This window comes from Ostrea edulis, chromosome 1 (genome assembly GCF_947568905.1).
Source record: "Ostrea edulis chromosome 1, xbOstEdul1.1, whole genome shotgun sequence".
In the NCBI taxonomy this organism is placed as follows: domain Eukaryota; kingdom Metazoa; phylum Mollusca; class Bivalvia; order Ostreida; family Ostreidae; genus Ostrea; species Ostrea edulis.
Window position 1 is genome coordinate 83992993 of NC_079164.1, and position 22165 is coordinate 84015157.

At 34.4% G+C, this 22165-nt stretch overlaps 3 protein-coding genes and 1 long non-coding RNA gene across 5 annotated transcripts; 3 read left to right on the top strand and 1 right to left on the bottom strand.

Annotated features, from left to right (window-relative positions):
- The first annotated feature begins 1230 nt into the window (after positions 1 to 1230).
- Positions 1231 to 3000, top strand: LOC125678200 (uncharacterized). The gene is made up of 2 exons (XR_007371441.1): positions 1231 to 1860; positions 2807 to 3000. It is a non-coding gene; the product is annotated as an uncharacterized LOC125678200 (long non-coding RNA).
- Positions 3001 to 3553: 553 nt separating this feature from the next.
- LOC125678158 (uncharacterized) lies at positions 3554 to 17429 on the bottom strand. Its single transcript, XM_056163590.1, has 10 exons — positions 16352 to 17429; positions 15776 to 16180; positions 15307 to 15426; positions 13878 to 13922; positions 13626 to 13752; positions 13179 to 13279; positions 13032 to 13087; positions 10133 to 10274; positions 4254 to 4351; positions 3554 to 3867 (listed from the first exon to the last, which is right to left on the bottom strand). The coding sequence occupies exons 1-10, from the start codon at positions 17205 to 17207 to the stop codon at positions 3664 to 3666; spliced, it is 2154 nt and encodes a 717-aa protein (XP_056019565.1). The 5' UTR covers positions 17208 to 17429; the 3' UTR covers positions 3554 to 3663.
- On the top strand, positions 3867 to 7403 carry LOC125678169 (uncharacterized). 2 transcript variants are annotated; one of them, XM_056163600.1, is made up of 5 exons: positions 3867 to 6053; positions 6148 to 6203; positions 6312 to 6375; positions 6818 to 6982; positions 7073 to 7403. In XM_056163600.1, the coding sequence occupies exons 1-5, from the start codon at positions 5997 to 5999 to the stop codon at positions 7145 to 7147; spliced, it is 417 nt and encodes a 138-aa protein (XP_056019575.1). In that variant the 5' UTR covers positions 3867 to 5996; the 3' UTR covers positions 7148 to 7403. The 2 variants fall into 2 exon arrangements, with proteins under 2 accessions (XP_056019575.1, XP_048772370.2); XM_048916413.2 differs by having other exon boundaries at positions 3867 to 6046.
- A 170-nt stretch (positions 17430 to 17599) lies between the features above and the next one.
- LOC125664827 (E3 ubiquitin-protein ligase FANCL-like) lies at positions 17600 to 18855 on the top strand. Its single transcript, XM_048897629.2, has one exon. The coding sequence runs from the start codon at positions 17605 to 17607 to the stop codon at positions 18808 to 18810; it is 1206 nt and encodes a 401-aa protein (XP_048753586.2). The 5' UTR covers positions 17600 to 17604; the 3' UTR covers positions 18811 to 18855.
- Positions 18856 to 22165: the final 3310 nt, after the last annotated feature.

The window sequence follows — 22165 nt, forward strand, 5'->3', positions numbered from 1 at the left end:
TCATTTATCGATCATCTTCAATACTTATAAGTTATCACAAAATCTTGGCTCTGGGGATCAGTTGGTCACATCTTGAGCTTGCTTGCAGAGGAGGAATAGCCGCGCACTGACCTCTAACCGCCAGATAAAGGACAATCATATATATGTGCCTACATTTCTTCAGGACAATTTTAAAAATATTTAGGCTCTCTATCGATAGGTAGAACAAATGTTGAACATACCTGTACAGACTAGATAAGATTTTCGGTGCATATTTAGCATTGGCATCTGATAACATGTGTAAAATTCGGCGTGGTAGGAACAACCGCTTTGTAAAACATTGTTTTCCAATCATTAAAACCATTTCAAACAGAAATAGACAACTATAAAAATAAAACACACTGCAAAACAAAGTTCGTGAAGGATTTTGAATTATTTGTTTACTTTTAGAGGCTATTGAGAATTTGTTTCCTCAATTTCTGAATGTTTTAAAACTAGCATTTTCAAGAAATTGATTACACTGAAATACACTAGATTAAATGGTCACTTCATAAAGATGCAGAAGGGCCATTGCATCGGTTCTAGTTGCATGAAAATGATGTGTCTGGTAACGGAATGGATGAAGTCCAACAAAACGGTTTTACAATAGACAAATGTCTCGAAATTCGAAATGTCCATGTATACAACAAAACACGTCAGCAATTTTGGCCAATGAAAAGACCTATTTCCACCAACTAGTATACATCACAAAAATATCCATGGTTTCGGATTATGTTATTCAAATAAAACATTCAATTAATGTTCTTATTTACTGGTCGAACGAATGGAAAAAAGTAAATTTTTGTTGCGGACCGGAAAATCTTAGTTAAACGATGCCCAAGAACAAGGTAGCCTGCAATAAAGCGTTTAAAATGTCACCTCGAGACCAAGGTATCACGTAGTAACACGCGTTCTTCATTTGTCAATTACTCATTACATCCATTTTGTGTTTTCTGGAAATGTTCGAATGTTGTTCTTGTAAATCGTACACGTACCGGAGCGCTCTTTACCACTACAACCATATTTACCAAACTATATAAACCCCCAAATTCATACATAAAATTATCCTTGTATTTGTTGCCATGGAAACTTGGGTCCAGTATATGGTACAGGCAGTAGCCATAGTGGCTATCCTTCTGGATGCCGTGTATGGTCAATCCAGCGATGATCCAGCCTCCTGGGATGAATGGAACTAAAGGTCAAGGTTTATTGTGGGCACAAAGGTGGGGGTGATTTTTAAAGTTGAAGATCGTAAATTCCAGCGATAGAGTTACTAACAATGGTAATGGCGGTGCAGGTTTGCTTTCCTTACTGTGCATTTCTAAAAATATATCAAGTTATCGTTCAACAAGTTTGATACTCACGAGGCATTTTAATAAAACATTTCTAAGAAATCCGAATTCACCGTGAGCGGTAACCCTATATTTGGGCGATTTATCGACAGCCAGACATAAAGACCGTGAAACAACAAAACATGCAACATAAAAGGAACTTCCTAAACTATGACACAAACTGTTTCCGCGTTATTTCAAATATTCTTGTTTAACAACTTCCCAAAACATCCTACGTAGTACGTTTTTTACGTTGTTTTGAACCGTGTGAGACTATATAAGCTAAACTCCGACTGTTGGTCTTCACTCAACGTTCAAACGCAGAGTCCTCCACTTCAAGTAGTAACTATAGCAACAAAGATGGAGTCAGTCCGCCAATATATCTACCAGGCCGCTACCTTTGCCATGGTGGTCATGCTTCAAGCGGCGTTTGCCCAGTACCAAGATGACAACAACGGTGGCGATTTCTTGTACGGTCCATACCGCTACATCAACAGATATGGTTACTAAGGTAAACGCGTTTCGAAACTTTGGTATGACGTCACTATTTCTCACCGCTGTCTCCTAAATACATTTTGCTAAATTACATTGGAGGATATTTTCTCTCTCTCTAAATTTTTGTTGTTTAAAAGTTAAATCCAAAATTAAGTTTTAAAATTTATTTCTTATAATTTGAATAGCAAGAGGGAAAAAAATCAATACGGTTGACAATATTATTTATAAAAGACTAGCGATACTCCTAGCAAACGACAATTTTCCTTATGACTGTTCTGGGTTTTTAATCGCATTATTTAAGGGCCAGGTCTTGTTCATGCACCGGATATCAATCATAAATCCACAATTTCCTTTTGATCTAGTTTATTTAACAGAAAAGGTACCAAACTCATACCAGAAACACGCGTTTAAAATCAGAATTGTCGCGTTTTTTGACGAAAAACATGGAAAAAAACCCAACACAACAAATTTGCTTTCTTTTGAAATTTATGAAAAACTATTCAATTTACACACCGCAGATTTGTAAAGTAGAACGGACATTTCCTGGAAATCATTCTTTCATCAAAATTTCCATATAAAAACTCGTCAGTATCGTGAATGTTTGCACAGTGCCAAAGATACATATACTAAAGTGTGCGCAAGAGATTTTGGTGATAGTGAAACGCCATGTTCAGACCCCTGCTCATATTTGCTCTGTGCCTGGCTTTTGTGGTTTTAACATCAGGCTTATCATTAGACGAGGGAGCTTACTACATGGGGAGGAATGAAAACGGTCGGCATTTCGTTCTCTAGTTAGAATAGTTCATACAAATTATCTGTCGATTAATTTCTAAAAGACGGAGCATTGAATTTTATTTTTTAGACTTTATAATAACGTTTACTATGTTGTAACAATTACTTCAATATATTTCTAAAAGTATTGAACTCTACCATGTCTTTAGTGTAGCTTGTTTTATTTTCAGGATATGACGATTGTTATTGGGCCGGTGACGAATGGACATGTGGTAATGGATACTAGTCAACAAATTAGAACCATCTCATCTTGTAGTACCAAATTCCGGACATCAATCAGAAAATACATGTTGGCAACCAAATATTTTGTTGTATGCATTCAAATTGTATCTCGTGGTCAATAAACAATCGTTGCTTCCTATCACTTGTATTTGTTTGGGTTTTGTTTTCAAGTTATTCTATTGAATAATCGAACGGACAGGAGACAAGTTATTTCACCTTACTAGCTCCTACCCCAACATTTCATAATTTGGAAATATGATTGGGGTCGTGATATATGATATTGGTAAAAGTTTTCGATTAAACTCGAGATGTCTCGAAAAATGGTATTCATTTGCCGTTTAATGGATATCAAGTTGAGTTTACATGTATTGACATTATACTCTAGCTGTTCCTGACTGCTAAGTAAAGTAGGAGATGCTTGGGTTTTCTAAAAGTATATTACTTTGCTACAAGGAATGTGCACATTCTGTATACACATGGAGTCACAAAGTTTTTACGTGGAATTCAAAAAGATGAAATTTCGTTTCTAAATGGAATAGATTTTCATGGAGAGGTAAAATCATGCCCATAAAACCGCATAACCGCGAAGATGGTTGTAGCCGCTGACGCACTAATATTTCAGTACTTGTTGGTACCATTTTTTGGGAGGTATCTTTTTCATAGGTCCAATCTTGTTAAAAAAACCTAAAAGCTAATTAAATTCATATTTTAATATGTTATAAAAATATCTCAAAGAAACTGCAACATTGTTCATAAGCACATCAGTCATGTACAGTATATACAAAATGTACCGTAGTGAATGATCTTAAAAAGCGTCTACATTTTTATGCGAAATTTTGGCCCTTTTTAAGAGAGATCTGAACGCTCTGGGCACACTGCAGTGGACTGAGAAACTCCTGCCATCTAGAAATTCTGGAATCATGATGAATTTGGCGTGGATGTACATTGGCAGGTTGCGAGTCTTGCTCTGTCTGATTCCAAGTCGTCTGACTACGTCACTAGGGAGAATCTGCGGATGTAAAACACAGGGTTTAAGAGACAATTATCAATGGTATGTGGTATTACCTCTTTTCTTGAGTTTTTTGTTGGTCAATCATGTACTTGTGCTTTACAGGCCGTTGTATGTATCGTGTAACTAATAAATGTATTTGTTTTCTAACTTTATATATATTTCTTTCTAATAAAACTATCTTGGGATTGCCAATTTGTCATAATGAAAAAGTTCGAAACTTTATTAAATATTAGTATGAAAATTATTTTGAAATTTGTCAGAGAACAAAATTCGGACCATATAGTTTCAAATATTACGTAACAGATGTTTAAATAGTACCTGTATTTTTCAATTTGGGGTTCAAAATGCATTGTACTATTATTCGATAATAATAAACTAGTCACCTGCGGTTTGATTTCACTCAGGTAGGAATATTTGTGGTCTCCCAACACCGGGGTTTTCAGCACATGAAGGAGATGTGTTCGTATCTGATGTTTCACACCTATTAAAACATGTATACAGAAACTATTTCATATGTTTTGTGGGATATTCTGAAAGTAAAGTGCTGGGAAAATATTTACTGTAATAGAAACAATAAAAAGACAAATATCCCTCACATTCAAGTAAATTAAACATGCATGGTCTATGAAAACATTGGGAGAAATATACTGTACATTCACTACATGTACCTATACATACATAGCTTACAACAACAAATAGGACCACGGGTCATAACGCCCGCCAGACTTTCAGCCAGGTTTCTTACCGAAGTGCTTTAATCGGCATCGCAAAATGTCAACCATTGTAGTAAGCATGATTGATTGATTGTATATTGTTTAACGTCCCTCTCGAGAATTTTTCACTCACATGGAGACGTCACCACTGCCGGTGAAGAGCTGCAAAATTTAGGCACAGGGAGGGATCTTGATCGTGCCAAACCTGCTGTGACACGTGACCTCGGTTTTTATGGTCTCATCAGAAGGACCACCCCATTTAGTTGTCTCATACGACAAGCAAGGGGTACTGAGGACCTATTCTAACCCAGATCCTCACAATTATGAGAGTTCGTGTATATTACTAGTGAATTTCACACACTGCAGATTTGTTGATGTTGAAAAGAAAATATAAGAAACTTTTCTACAACCTACTGGGGATGGTTGTCGGGATTTTCTCCGGCTTACACAGTTATGACCTCCTTATATAAACAAAACCAGATAGAGGACTCCTATTGGAAATAAGTTCTAAAGAGTTTTTACAGGTTACATGTATCCCAGCTAGCATTTACTATCTAAGCCGAATAAAGATTTATTTTACTCGGAGAACATGCATATTTCATTGTAAAGTATCTGGGTCTTACTGTTGTGTGTCACGCGAATTAAACCCCGGATATTTTTGCTTGAAAATACAATGGAGTCTACAGTCGCACTACACAGTGATGCTTCAGATAGGTAAACCATACAAAATTTCTTTGTAATGTATATATCAATATATATTATGGGTAGCAATAAAGATCTATTGGATGGTTTGTGTGAATTGCATACAAAATACATGTATATAAAAATTGTACATAATGCATTTATCACTTTTAACACACATCGGTGCACGTACGTTGTATCGAATATTTCAATGACACAAAACAATCTGCTTATTGTTTCAATGGTTTGACAGTATCCACACAATGCTACATTTATACGCTGTATTAAGCAATATAATAACAATGGAACAATGTATATATTATATTGAACTGAATTTGAACGTTCCTAAATTTCCTACAAACGGAGACAAGAGAGTGGGACAAGTAGGATCGCCAGCTTATTGGGCGGTATACATTTTCGATGGACATTATAAATTCTCCACATCGAGGACCTATTGCTATAGTATTACCACGAACAGTTCTAGACAAAAAAGCGGTCACTTTATGGTAGACAGTGGGCATCATATTGCAGAGGCAAGCAGCCATGCCATCACTTCGGATACTCAAGAAGTGGTACCACAAACAGACAGTCTGGTGATATTGAACATACAGAATCTGGTGAAAATTTACGACGTAGGATCCGGTAGTGACGTCGGCGAGATTCACGCGCAGTATCTCCTCGACAACGTACTGACGGGCACCAGAAAATCCTTACAGACAAATCTAGCTCGTAATGACAGAAGTGATTGGAGGGATGGAACAAATACGTTCCAAAACTTACAGGCTAGATGTCAATATTTTGTTTTCGTAAAATACACCGCCATTTTCTTTATCATGTTTTAACAATTCAGTAATTTAACATAAGGATTTCATTTCATTTTCAGATTTCCGCAGGCGTTGGAGAATTTAAGAGTGAAAAGGCAATCGTTGGAACCCTAGAGTGAGAAAACAATGCAATAATGCACTTATTATTTTGTTCCTATCCGGATTTATTTTATATTTTGCTTTAGCATACAAGAAAAGTTTACTTTCTACTTTTATATAACAGGAATATTCAATGGACAAATCGAGTGGAGGAAATCGACACGAAGATTTCTTTTCTATCATCAGTGGTGAGAGAATGAAATATGTTTGTTTTCACATTTTTATTTTCTTCTTCTGATAAATGCACTTGGATTAACCTTAGGCAAACGGAAAAAAGTCAAACTCAAAGGTCATGAGATCAAAAAATTTTGGTATTAGAAGAAAGGTCTTGTCACTGGAATATCACCATCCATTCAAACGTTATGATCAAAGGTAATTTCTTAGGAACAAATAGACAAACGACTAACAAAACACTATGCTCCTGAATCTCCGATTACGGGAGCATAAAAAGAAGAAAAAAAGGATGGTTTAAATAGCTAGGATGATATCTACTGGGGAAAAATACAGAAGAAAATGAAAGAAGAATTTAGTGTGTGCAGTACACAGTCAAGAGAAAGTTTATGAGCATAATCATGTACATGTGAGTCTCTCTCTCTCTCTCTCTCTCTGATGTAATAATTTCTATAACAGATAACTGATTTGAGAGAGATTCAGTCACAGGGATCAAGAAGGGACGCCAACTCGGAAAGCAGCTTTAGCGATTCCGACGAAAATTCAACCGAACCCACTGACTCGGTTACCAAAAATAGAGCGTCTTTCTGGTGTGGATTTTTCTGTGGATCATCCAATTCATGTGTGAGTGCAACTTTTAGTTTTGTACGCTATATATCATTCTGAAAGTATGTGTTGAAATATTTTATCTTTAAGATTTTGTATTACTTTCAGAACAAAGTAGAATCCATTCACTGCAAAAGATCTGCTTTTCTAAAGAGGATTCGAAAGTTTCTCTGGAAGAATTAACAGGAATTTAGGTTTTTACTTTGAAATGAACACACAAATCCAATAAATCGATGTACATTTGTCTTTGCTGTGTTCAGGTATTAAACTTACATTACAAAATGTCGTTCATCATGGACAATATGCTATTCTAGTATAAATTTACATATGATAGTATTTAGCTGAAGGTATAATGTTATAAGTCTATTGTGTTGTAAACTTAAGATCATCATTGAATACTATTAGTGTTTAGTATTATATTAAAACTGTCTTATTTCAATTACTCCCTCCTATCTTTAGAAGGTTTCCCCAGTGTGTGTGTGTGTGTGTGTGTGTGTGTGGGGGGGGGGGGGGGTCCTCCTCTGAAGAATTTTGCAGTGTAATATAATATGCTACTTTATATGATAGCTGTAATGATTACTATATTTGTGCATACATGCTAAATATTTGCATATTTAAAGATGACTCAGATAAATGTATTCTAATAGAAAATCGCTAAAACGCATCAAAGATGCGTATGGCCAGTTGCAGTTTGGAAAATTATGCACGTTTGCATTCACGAAATAAAAACATGAAGTAAAAACATGCACGTATTTAATAATAGTTTATAAGTATGAAGCTTTGAATGGCCGCAATAGGTATTTAGTGTGATAATGAACTTGACCTTTGGATTTCAAAAGCAACATGAATCTTGAATGTCATCAGGATTTGAAGTCTGATAAACATGCACCAGCAAGTACATGTATAAAAGTTAGAGGCAAGCTCAAATATACAGTATATAGTGAAAAAGAGACATTGACCGTTGACCTCAAAATAAATTTGAACCTTCCCCTTTTGGATGTGATCAAAATATGCAAGTCTGACAAAGACGCACCAAGTAGTATGAAAGTTAGAGACCGGACAAGCTCAAATCTCTGGTATTTAGTGACCTTGACCTCAAAATAAATAGGAACCTTCCTCTTTTGGATGTGATCATGTTATGTAAGTTTCACAAAGATGCCCCTAGTAGTATAAAAGTTAGAGACCGGACAAGCTCAAATCTATGGCTTTTAGTGACAAAGTGACCTTGATCTTTGACCTAAAAAAAAAGAACCTTCCTCTTTTGGATGTGATCATGTTATGTAAGTCTCACAAAGATGCACCAAAAAGTATGAAAGTTAGAGACTGGACAAGCTAATTGTGGACGCTGCCCGCCTGCACACCCATCCTTCACCAATTTAAAAGCCGAGATTTGCTACGCAACTCGGCTAAAAAGTAAGGTACTCATTTTTAGCTTATATCAATAGGGATGATAGGCTAATTATTACAAATTCATTTTAAAAGAAGCTAACACAACCACAATTGAAGCTGACAGTAAGCAACTTCATTACTTCTAAACTTGCACCCATGTGAGAGTACATAGGAGAACAAGAGGCACACAGGCCTTATCAATCACCTGAGTATTAATCATAAGTATCAATTGTCCCAAGGGCTATGAAATCTAGAATGTTTTTTCCTGTTTTGAATACTAATATTGATTCAATAAAAGTACATGTATAAGTCTTAAGAACACAATCTCTTTCTTTTAAATGTGCTCAAAAGTTGCCTATAGTGATGAAATACTTTACATAATATAATATATGTAACATTAACACAGTATGAGTAATTTGAACCCATCCTAAAGTCAATACCCCGGGGTTGCAAAATTCACAAATTTAGTACATCCTTTTCAGTTTTACCTAAATATACATTTAGTTTTTACATGGTACCATATCAACAAACTTCAAGAAGTATTTAAAATGATAAAGAAAATATCAGTCTGATTAAAGTCACACCCCGTACTTATGAGTATATGTGGGGTCTGATTTTAATCACACTGAAGAAAATACAATCACTATAATAAGTTTGGCTCAACCCTGGAACCAAACCCTTACCCCAAGGATCACGATCAAGAAATTTACAATTTTAGTCAAGGACTACCTACTCCTTCTAAAGATCTATTTAGTTTCAATAGCATTAAAAAGGTATTAGCTAAATGTTTTACACCTTTACACTGTATACACCACCTTTGGCCCCTCCCTGAAGTCAGAACCTCTACCCCTGGGATCATAAAGTTTACAATTTTGGTAAAGGTCTTCCTGATCTACATTACTATGCATTTAGTTTTTCTCACACGTGCAGTTGTAGAGAAGAAAATTTTGAAAATTGGGTACCCTTCCCAACAATGCTGCATACAAAATTTGACAAGAGTTTGAATGGAAGATATCAAGAAGTAAACAAGAGATGTTTGTAAAACACATATGCCCCCCATGGTGCAAAATTGAAAAGGGTTATACACACACCTCATTTAATTGATGGTATTATCATCAATTCAAAATATTGAGCAGACAATATCTTCCTATGTCAAGAGTGAATTGACCATGTGACCTAAAATTCAATAGGGGTCATCTACTCCTTATGCTGTACCAGTGTACCAAGTTTGGTACGTGTCGATCAAGCAAATAATTCTTAAAATATAGGAGACAATATATTGCTATGTCCAGTTCAACAGACCTATCCCAGGGACATGACTTGAACAAATTTGAATCTGTATTACCAGAAGATGTTTGCATAATGATAGGACTAATCATGGCCCTGCTTTTCTTTGGAAGATTTTCAAAAAACCATATCCCCATATAAAACTCTAATCCCCTATTGTAGCCCCACTCTAACGCTGGGTGACATGATTTGGATAAATTTGAATCTTCATTATGTTAGGAAGCTTCCACATAAGTTTCATCAATTTCTAGCCCAGCAAATATTTAAAGGACACCACCCTATTTTTTGCCTTTTGTTGATTATCTCCCCTTGGAAGAGAAGAGGACCCTTCATTTGCAACTGGAATCCCCTTCATCAAAGAATACTCTGTGCTATGCGCTCAATGGTTCTGGACATGACGATGAAATTGTGAAAAGTTTACAACACCGATGACACCGAAGACAACACTAACAGACAACAGACAAATTTTTCTAATTTTTTGACAACTCTTACCTGTTTCAGGCCGAACTTCCAACAGAGCACAACTGTTACTTTTGGCAACAAGTCTGTAATGAGTTATAGCTGGCATCATCTTCTTTTTCGATTTGTGCATAACATGTTTTGTCTCGGAGTCATAGATAGGGATGCAAGTCATCTGTAACCAAACCATACTGAATCTATCAGAGTGCACAACACAAGATAAAATGATAATACATGTATCATTTTCTGTAATTAACACTCAAGTCATCTGTAACCAAACCATACTGAATCTATCAGAGTGCACAACACATCATAAAATGGTAATACTTATACAATTTTCTGTAATAAACACTCAAGAAACAAAGTATATTTTCATTTTGTGTACAGAAATTATCATTAAATTTGATGCTAAATACTTATTTATTCCTGTTTATGCATTTGTTTACATACATGTTATTTCATATCTCTCTACATGTATATCTATTCAAAGGATTCTCAAGATACTGAGCAAACACTATCTATGGCCAAAGTAGTTTAGTAGTTTGACCATTGACCTTGTGACCTCAAAATCAATAGGAGTCATCTATTCTTTACCTAGAACCTGTGTACCGAGTTTGATATCTGTCAAGAAAAGGGTTCTCAAGATATTGTACACACAATATCTTACTATGTCCAGTTTGACCCTAAACCTTTGACCTTGTCACCTAAATCTAAATATGGGTCATCTAATTCTTAGGAGGAACTAGTGTACCTAGTTTGATGTTTTTCAAGCAAAGAGTTCTCGATATGTTGAGTGGACAATATCTTACTTGTCTAGTTGGACGTTTGACATTAAAACTGATAAGGTTCATCTACTCCATAAGTAGAACCAGTTTACCAAATTCACTGTTAGTTAAGCAAAGGGTTCTCAAGATATTGAAAAGATAATATCTTACAATGTTCAGTTTGACTATTGACCTTTGACCTTATAATCAATAAAGGTCATCTACTCTCTAGGAACAACCACTGTACCAAGTTTGGTAACTGTCAAGCATTTAGGATACTTTAGATACCAAGTGAACAATACTTGGTCTCTAGACTGACCAACCTTTGACCATGTGACCTGAAAATCAATCGGGGTTCATCTATTTTCTTGGGGCAACAACTGTACCAAGTTTGGTAACTGTCAAGCAAGGGGTTCTTTATTGAAAAGACAAGACTGCATCTACAGACCGATCAACAGGTGCAAAACAGCATGCTCCCTCTTTTTCAAAGGGGGGAAGGGCACAAAAATAGATTTCATTTTTAAAAATACATGAGGGTATGAACTGCGATGCTTTACGTCGATATAATTCATGAAGCGTGTTAATTAAATAATAAAATGCTTTCTTTGTTATTTTATCAGGTGATGAAGATAGCTAGCATTGCAGAAAAATTCATAACCCGCATAGGGTTATAAAAAAATTTCTGCAATGATTGCTACCTTCATCACTCAATAAAACAACAATGAAAGACATTTTATTGTTTTAATATATTTTCACGTATTTTTTAAAAATATAAACTAGATCTAAGTACTGATATATCATATCATGGACCATTTCGTTACTTTTAAACAGAACAGCCAATGCAACTTTTTACTTTGACAATGCTCCATATTTTGTAATCATTATGCAGGAAGGTGGTACTAAAAACTGGATCTAACTAGTTTGCAACAAACATGTATTCATTTTCTATGATGAATGCAATGTCAATTTCAACAGAAATATAAGAGAAAAGATTCAGTGAATGTAAATAATGCTTCATAAAAAGTATGCCATTGTGAAGCCTTGCAGTTCATACCCTCATGTGTTTTTCAAAAATAAAATTTATTTCTTAAAGGGACTGATTCACAATTTCACCCCAAATTTTGAGTTTATTATTTGTTGTGTAAACAAAGATTTGGGTATATTATTGATTACAAAGTTTTCAAAATAAATAGATATCGAATTAAGTTTATCATGTTTACCACATGTCAAGTATTCTTTAGCTAAAATGTGTCATTTAATATCTTCATTCTACATTATATCAAAATGCTTTTTAAAAATTACAACATTAATATTTCACTGGTTGTTTGTCAACATAAAAGACTTGAGTCTTTGTTTACATAACACATAGTTTAAGGCTAAAATATTGCTTTTATCCTTGCATTCAGAAGGTCCAAAGAACTGCAAACGATAGTATTCTTTCACCATCTACCTTCTTAATTTTTAAAAGTTATAATTTTAAAATTATTTTTAATGTCAATATAGATATTTATATGAATTTTCATAAAAGTGAATTTATGACAAAACAAAGAGAGATAACTCTATAATTTGGGTTAAAATCACATATTTCACTAGAAATCAATGGAAAATATTTTAAAATTCCTTTTCACAGGTGTTATAAATTGTCATTTAGCAAATTTACACATAAACATTTGTTGTTTTGGGGGGGAGGGGGGGGGGGCATATGTTTACAGACCAAACATGTCAAAAATGCTCTTTCTTTGATCAACTGTAAATGAGGTTAAACTATGAAAAATTAAGATGAATCATTTCTTACTCAATAATGTAAAGTAATTTAACAATTTAAATGGTTATCTATTTATATCAATATGTATTTTAAAATATATTACATTTTAAAGCCTGATTTCAAGGAACAGATTTTTTTTTATCCCCTAATAAAAAGGAATTGTAATTACTTTGCATTAAAAAAAATCTCATTAGCAAAACTGTAAAGCTTTTTAAAAAGTTAATAATGTAGGCAGGAATCCAGAGTTAACGTGCATAGTTATATGCAACATTAAATGAATTATATGGTAATTGTTTTTAAAACATAAAAAAAAAAAGTGAACCATACCCTTTGAATGGATAAAAAATATAAATACAAAGTGACTGGGGAATTGTTGCACTGCATAAATTGCATACAAACTTACCCGTTTTTTCCTGTCTTTTCCAACCTCTCCCTCACCAATAGGTACATCAATAATGCCTATCAAAACACAAAATTTTCAAATGTTCTAGAACTACCAAAATTCTTTGAAATGAGAGCAGTGCTGAAATTAAACTGATGAAATATTTACCTTCCTTGATAGATGGGATTCCCTTTGTAATGACTAAGTATGTCTTCTTCACTTCTCGGTTCTTGAATGCTTTTCTCAGTTTATTAGCCATTTCTTCAGTTCTATAATTCATGGTAATAAATGAATATGCTATATAAATGTCCTTCTTGAAGTACATATTTCAAACACTTATAGAATCAGAAAACTAGCAGCGACAAGGGTAAACTATATACAAAATTCAATTGAGCAGAAAGCACCTTGCTATCAGAGAATTGTCTATAAATAAAATGAATTTCAATGTGCAATACAATGACATACAAGAATTTGAAGCAATTCATGTCTTTCTGATATGTTATGAGATATTGTTCATAGTAAATTTCAGACTTCGTCATCATCCCCTATAAAAAGATACGATATATGATTGCTAAACATTAAGAAGTCTACTGTACAATGATTGACCACACTAACTTGCCAAACAGCATGATTCCCGTCGTTTCCTTGTCCAGTCTATGAACCAGGTGGAGATTTTCACAGTGGATCCTAGCTGCCAGCTTTGGTAAGAGGTCTGCAATATTCAGTCTTACACCTTCTCCTCCTGTTTGTTTCCAAAAGAAATAAAATTTCTTAAATTCCTAATTCAACTGCACCAAGACTAAAGAGGAAAAGTTACATACTAAAATTTCAGTTTTCAAAATATTATTTCCTCATTGCTTCTCTAACCTTGTGATGGTATCCCATAAATCTTGTTAATTGCAAGAATATCATCTGAAATCAGTTTTATATATTCTATTAATAAACATGCAATTTAGAGCTCATCTGCAGAAAGTCTTAACAAATGAATAAAAAATGTACACAAAATAACATCCCCAACAAAATTAAGCTAGCTTACTACCTACCCAAATCTTTGATAAAGAGTATTACTAAAGAAAGATTTTTAAAAAGTAACTTTACAGCACATGCATACATATAATATCTACTGCCTATTTCAAGTTAAGAGCTACTACATGTACTGAATATCTCCACACATATTGCTGATATTTCCTCTGAGTGAACTCTAAGAATAGACTCTAAAATAATAGATGATAAACTCTAAAGAAGCAAAATCTAGAGTACGAGTTTTCTAATGAATCAGAGATTCAGGGTGGGGCTTAATGTGAGAGTGACAGCTCAAACAGAGCTCCACCCTGTATTCTCAGTGACTTGTGACATGGCCCTGGCAAATATTCTGTATTTTGATACAGTCCCTCACTGAATCAAGCAATCACATTGGAGCCATTTCGATTTCCTGCAAGTTGACAGAAAGCATGGAAAACTCGAAGGCAATTTACAGATTTAGCATTGAGCTAGTTAAACGGGAATACAAGAATGTTTCAATATTGACATTTGTTCTTTGCTCTGTGACGATTTTTTAAATCAATGAAATAGACGACATTATCAAAACAAAAGGTGACAAACAGCACCTTCTGAAGTCAAATGACAATGGTTTATTCTCGTAAACTGACATAATATACAGTGTAGAGATAAATTACACGTAATATGAAGAAGAAAATGCTTTTGGATATACATGTAGCATTCTGACCAATGACAAAAAATTGAAACTACCATTAGTAAACACTGTCTTATCATTATCAAGACAAAGAGTCTGTAAAAGCAGAAGTATTACTGATGCAGTGTGTCCTACAAAAGTGAAAGTAACTTATAATATTTTACTAATCATGCTGATTGTACTTTCAATTTTGGTATTGTGAAATGAGCACATTCATTTTTCAGAATAAAATGATTAAAAGCATTGTCAGGAAGACAAATTCAAAAGCATTTTGCATCTTAAAAATGTGTTAAGTTTGCCATCATTTATTTTGTTTTATGCCGGCTAGTAAAATTAAACTTTGAATTTTAGAAAATAGGAATTATTTTTTTCGATTTAATCCTCGTCATTTTATATAGGATGCAGGTAATTAACAAAACCTGTGCTGCATCACAGTTATTTTATTGATACAGAACACTTTGTCCTCATTTGCATATTACCAATTATATATTAAAATCATCCAAGTTGTATCTCAAAACAAAATCACAAAATCATCGATCAACGCATGAAAGCAAGAACTCCCAAATATGGTATCAACAATATGATTTCACAATCAATACCTACCTCTATTGTAAATAATACTCTCCACCAATTCATCTAAAACTTCGTCTTCTGTCAGCTTTTCCACTCGTCTGTGTAGATACTTGCTTAAATCAACAGTAGATTCTCTGTCAATTCTTGACACTATAAATAAAACAATATGAATGACTTTACACAGTCAGGTAAAAAGTGTCTGTATGCAGATACATATAAAGGTAATCTGGAAGAATATTTTCCCCTACAAGTGTTTGTTCTTTAAATCGGAATAAGGAAAACATTTTTTGATATCTTGTTTAGTAATGATCATGTTTTCAGTACTTTTGAAACTTTGGTCAATTGCGTTAACTCATTTTCTTGCACCTCCCACATGACCCTATTAGTACATTGTTCAGCTGTCTATATATTGAAAAAAGAAAATCATATCTAAAGAACTTTTAAAAACTGTTAACTTTAGTGGGATATATATCTCTGTATCAATTTAATAACCACACACCTTGATCATCTCTCTGAAGATCTTGAAAAAACTGGTATGCAGCATTTTCTACCATCAACGCATTTGGGGCCATCTCTGATACTGGCATAGATGATTCTCTCTGAGAGGTAACTTCTCCAGCCATTTCATTCTCATAGACAGGCATTACATTGTCTATTTGTTTCTCTTCATAACAATTTAGCATACTATCCAATGGGTTCTCCCATGAACTTTTATCCATTACAAGTTCCATTTTACTTCCATGCTTTTCTGTGTTTAAGGCTTTTTGTTGCAACTTTGCATCATGATAGATTGTTTCTTCTTTTGATAACTTTTGTATGTCTTTATTGGTGCAACTTTTTTCCGTATTTGTGTTTTCTGTTAACAAATCCTCTGTCTTCATTGAATTCCTGTTTTTCTCTGTCCCTAACAAAATATACTCTGATGTTGAACTACAACTCTTTCAAAAATTCAAACTAGATTTCAATCTCCAGTTTTAATACTTCTACCTCTCTTAAAAAAAAGTTTCATATTTTTCAGATTTAAACTTTATTTACTATTCTCATTACTTGTAGATACATGTATTTGTAGTCTTACCCCTATCAGACAATATTTCCCTCTTCTTCACAGTATTACTTTCGTTCACCTGCATGATTTTAGGTTCATGAACTTGATGTATCTTATTTGGCACTGGTCTTTGGTGAGTAGCATTTGCCACGCTGTTGATGATGTCTGATGATGTTTCATCAGAGATTTCCTCTGTCACCTCCTCTGGTTGAATTAACAATTGCCGACATGCACTGGGTGTAAAATGGCTTTGTGCTTGATGCAGCAATACTTGACTTTTATTTGTCTTCATAGCATCATCTATAGTTTCTCTGTTTGGTTTACTACCACTAGAACCCTCTTTACTTATCTGACCTTCGCTTGTCTTTTCAGAATTGGGTTTAGCTGTCCTTGCATTTTCGTTTTTTTCACCATCATATACTCTGGATTGTTTTATTAGTAAGTGTGAAATAGGCTGAGGAGATGCTTTCCAGTCTACATTCTTACGATACTGGCTCAAAGTGCTAGCTATTGAGCCCAATTTGGGCTGCAAAGTCGAAAAGTCTTCCTTCACTGGAATATATCCCTTTCTTACCCCATCTATTTTAATACTTCCAAAATTTGCCTCTTCAACTTTACCATCATAAGCATGAGGTTTTTTATATTTTCCTATACCGTACATTTGCGACAATTCTTCTTTTGACAGTACATTTTGAATTTCCTCTGTCTTCTCTTCTGAATGCTCCGATACAGTGACACCGAGATAATCACCACTATCACACTTAGATTCAATTAAATTCCCAGGAGTCTTTGAGTCCTTTTCAATTTTTGTAGAAGAATATTGAAATACTGATCTGTAAATTCTGCTGTTGCAACCTCTTAACACGACTGAGTGTCTAGTAAACATTGCGTTTCATGACATTCAACAGCTGTTCAACAACTAACTAAACCACTAGAACTTATCACCTTCAACATATTGTAATTCCTAAATAGCACAAAGATTGGCTAAATATCAAAATAAACCGTTTGAACCTCTAGAAATGAAAAATTCCTGCGAGTTTGTCGGTGCTTTTTTTTTCTTTCTTTTCTGTCAACGACATGTCTACTCTATGGAGGCTGCCATATTGAAAATCTTGTTAACTCGATCGGGAAGGTATAATTTTATTTTTCAAATCTAAACAGTTAAAAATAAAAATAATCCCCTCTAAAAGATAGAAAATGACAATGAGATGATTATGAAATTTTTTATAACAAGATTATGATGATCAGAACCGTGGATGTCTAACAAGTTTACACTATACCGAATGAATAAAGTACGAATTAATAATAAAATCTACTTTCACTTTGGACGCTTGTGTGCATTCGTGTGTATACATTTGAATGACAATATGGAGGAAAACAGACGAAATATGTTGTTGAAGTTCCCGTGCTTAGTTCCAAAAAACCTTGACTTTACTGAGTATGATGGATACATTCAAGTTTTGGATCAGGAATATAGAATGAACATCAAATTACCAAAAGATGGAAGACTACGAGATGCGAAATTAACATGTGATTGGAAATTAGAACAGATTTTGAAAAAGTATGAAAAAATTGTAACACAGAGATTAGCTCAATGTGGAAATCTTCCAGCTTTCTTGGAGGAGCTGAGAAGTATTGCAGAGAGGCAACTTAGTTCCCAAGATCAATGTAAATCAACAGCATTTAGTAGCAATTGTGCACAACTGATATCAGAACTAGAAAATATTGGATGGGAAAAAGTGGTTTCTGTTGATGCAGATTTTCAATCATTCCAAATCAAGTACACAGATGCAAAGCAGAGACAGCATATAATGAAAATCAAGCTCCATCCTCAAAATTCAAGGCATGCTCCTACGATTGCAGTAGATCTTCCTGCCGAGTTTGATGTTGTTTGGACACCCTCTTCTACACTTCTAGATGTATTCAATCAGTTTGTTCATAATGTTGATCTTTATCAAGAATTATGGAATAATTTGGATGAATTGGACCAGAAAACATGGATTCTAGAACCAGATAATCCCACGTTTGCTGCCACTAATAGAAGAATTGCCTTAAGTGCGAGCGCATCTGTACAAGTAACTGTAGATCCCAAACATCCGCATAGCTTACCAGAAATCAAATTCCTGGGGTCAGATAAGGCAACCAATCCTTTGCGGGAAAACATGACAACTAATCTGGCTTTGTGGAATGAAAATGATAGCCTCCTTAAAAATGTATCCACTGTATTAGATGTTACATTTCCTTCTCCTTCAGACTCCAGGAAGGAGGATTTTAGTGCAGATTGTGGAATATGTTACTCCTACAGGCTAGGAATGGAAATTCCTGAGGAGGTGTGTAATGATTCTCGTTGTGGCCAGCCCTTCCATCAGACCTGTTTGATTGAGTGGTTACGAGGACTTCCTGCATGTAGACAGAGCTTTAACACTATATTTGGGGAGTGTCCATATTGTGGAACTCCCATTACTGTAAAAATGTTGATTAAGAAATGAGATGTTTGGAAAATGAATTAAAGGTTTGAAGATTTAACATTTAAAGAGAGAGAATTGATTGGATATTGTTTAACGTCCCTCTTGAGAATATTTCACTCATATATGGAGACGTCACCATTGCCAGTGAAGGGCTGCAAAATTTCGGCCTAATCTCGGCGCTTATAGCCATTGAGCAGGGAGGGATCTTTATCGTGCCACACCTGCTGTGACACGGGACCTCGGTTTTTGCGGTCTCATCCGAAGGACCGCTCCATTTAGTCACCACTTACGACAAGCAAGGGGGTACTGAGGACTTTATCTTGTTTGTACATTTTGAAAAAAAAACACTCTAGGGGTGTGTTTGAAGTCGCCATTCCCATTGTTCTTGTGTTCCATTCTTAGAGTCGCAAATGACGAGAACATGTGCGCATGAACGTGTTCTTTGTTCTTCAACCACACTACCTACAGAGGTGGTGTGGGTTCTTTCACCTCGAACCCGTTCTCGGGTTGCGTACTTGGCGTTCAGGATTGACAGGAATTTGTACTCGTACAAAGAACAGGGATCTCGAACGCACTCTAGTAAACAGGTGCCTGGGTTTACAGTCTCCTCTATCACTAGTTAACAGGTGCCTGGTTTTACAATCTTCTCTATCACTAGTTAACAGGTGCCTGGTTTTACAGTCTCCTCTATCACTAGTAAACAGGACCACCCATTCTTCAATTAAGATCAAACTTGCAAAAAAAAAAAATTCTCCTTGTAAAATTTTGCTCGTTAATATTGCAGTTTGACTGTACTTAAGGTAGGTCCTTAGTCCTGGATTTTTGGGGTTTAGGTAGCATTTTTTTGTTTGGAATCAATAAATTAACATTCAGAGTAATGAAAAAAGGCAAAACAGTTAAGGGTTTCCATATTAATTTTCATTACATACACCACTAAAGTCATATACCCCGATGTAGATTTTTATGAAATTCATTGGAAACAGTTATTTGTTGTTATTTTAATATAAAAACAACAAAATATTTTTTGAATTGCATTTATTTATCGGGAAACATGTCAATCAGAGATGGGGTAATCGTAATCAGTAATCGTAATTGATTACAATCGATTACATTTTTTTAAGTAATCGTAATCGTAATTGATTACATTTGTTTTTGCTTTAAAGCAAAGTAATCGTAATCAATTACTTTGGCAAAGTAATCGTAATTTATGATTACAATAATGATTACAATGATTACTTTATATTTATATTAAAATAATTATTTAATAGATAACAGTTAGAGCTTATGTATGTTATGTGTGCCATCATAAGATTTATCCATATCTATATGATATTATACTTACAGTATTTGCATGTATTCAATAGCAACTAAGGTCTAAATCTGTTTAAATTAAACTTAATAATCTGAACTAGTATACCCTGTATCATTTACTGTACATCTCATTGATCTCATTGATCTATTGTTACTTAATGAGTATGAGCTCACTCCTAATTAGTAGTTCACTATACTGTGCTCTATTGTTAATTAGCATCTTTCATCTTTTCTGTGGATTTATTAATAAAACCAGTAAATATTTGTTGTTTTTCTTGTTCAAAAGCATGTAATCATGATTACTTTTCACAGTAATCGTAATTGTAATCAATTACTTTCAAAATATGTGTAATCGTAATCGTAATCATAGATTTTCAAAGTAATCGTAATCAATTACATTTACAATGTAATCGACTCATCTCTGATGTCAATAACTAAAACACATGTCATTTTCAATATGTTCATCAAGTTTTAGATTAATATGTGGAAAAATATTGAATTGGTGTTATTCCCCAAAATGTTAAAAAACAAACAAATGTGGACGCATTTTCCTTATAGCATGGTTTACATGTCATTTTTTCTGTTTATATTAGTAGAGTTACATCTGTTATAGTTATTCATGGGGAAAAATCCATACCTTTCCTTAATAATTTCAAATCTATAGCTTCCAGATTATGTATACCCCCATCAAAAACTGAAGTCTGGCACCATACAGCTGAGCTATTTAAATCACTCGGGATTAAAATTGTATGTAATTTCATGAAAAAACACAGATAATGATTCCTTATCACCTTGGTAAAATGTTTGTCAAAAATAAAGGAAATCTATCGCATTATGGACTTGATAAATAATTGAATGAAAACAGAGTTATTGTCCTTGGATTCAATATTTTGAAACATATAATTGACTATTCAAATATAACTAAGAATTTTGAAATATTTTATGGCTAACAAGATTTTTTACAATAACTATTGAAAAAGATTCCAACAAAATTTATGTTCCTATCATTAAATTATTGACTTTGCAAAATCCTATGATGTCACACGAGTGTGGAACTACATTAAGACATAATTTTGATGATCTCAATCTATCTGTGATACAGGAGGGAACACTGAAAGGACGTCATATGACAGGGAGCCATTATTTATAGAAACTGTTGTCCAACAAATCTAGAGTACTATAGTTTATTTTCAATGATAAAAAATATCAAATGAAATATTTTCAAATATAAAAACCTTTATTTACTCTAAACTTCTCTTCTTGAAGAATTATATCTTAATCCTGTAATTATACGTGCTGCTTCAATTTGTACATCTTCTAGTAATTTTGAATCTTGTACGCTACAAACATCCCATACAACATCAGCATATTCTATTACTGGTCTGATTAAAGAAAAATATATTTTGATAAGGGAGTCTCTACTAAGTGTGTATTTGAGCATTCTAAGAATATTTAGACGAGTGCATGCTCTTTGGTATATTCCTTGAATATGTTGTACAGACCTTTCTAATTCGTTAATGTTGCATGGAGGAGGGGGGTTACTTTTGACTAAATTCCAAATGTGTTCAATGGGATTAAGATTCGGGGATTTCGCAGGCCAGGCATAACGCGGATGTTTCCTGCAAGAAATTGCTGAGTTGCTCTTGCACTATGACAGGGAGCCTCTGCCTCTATCAGCTGTGATATGCGGTACAAGAACTGTATGGTCTAAGAATGTCATTTTGATATCTCCTTGCTGTGAGACCACTGATAACACGAATAATCGGAGTTCTCACATGCATTGATACTCCCACCCAGACCATAATAGTACCACGTCCACCTAATCCGTCCACCTCCTCGACGGAAACAGTGCCCTGGCGTTCTCTTTGTCGCCGATACACCCTCTTCCTACCATCAGAGCTCCATAACTTGATTTTGTCTCATTTACAGAGAAACAAAATTGCCCAATCAGCTCTGGTAGATCTTTAATGTCTTTGTACCCATGCCAGACGTAATGTTCAATTTATCTGGGTCAGCACCACAGCTCCCTTTGGACGTTTGGCACATAGCTGTACCTCTTTTAAAG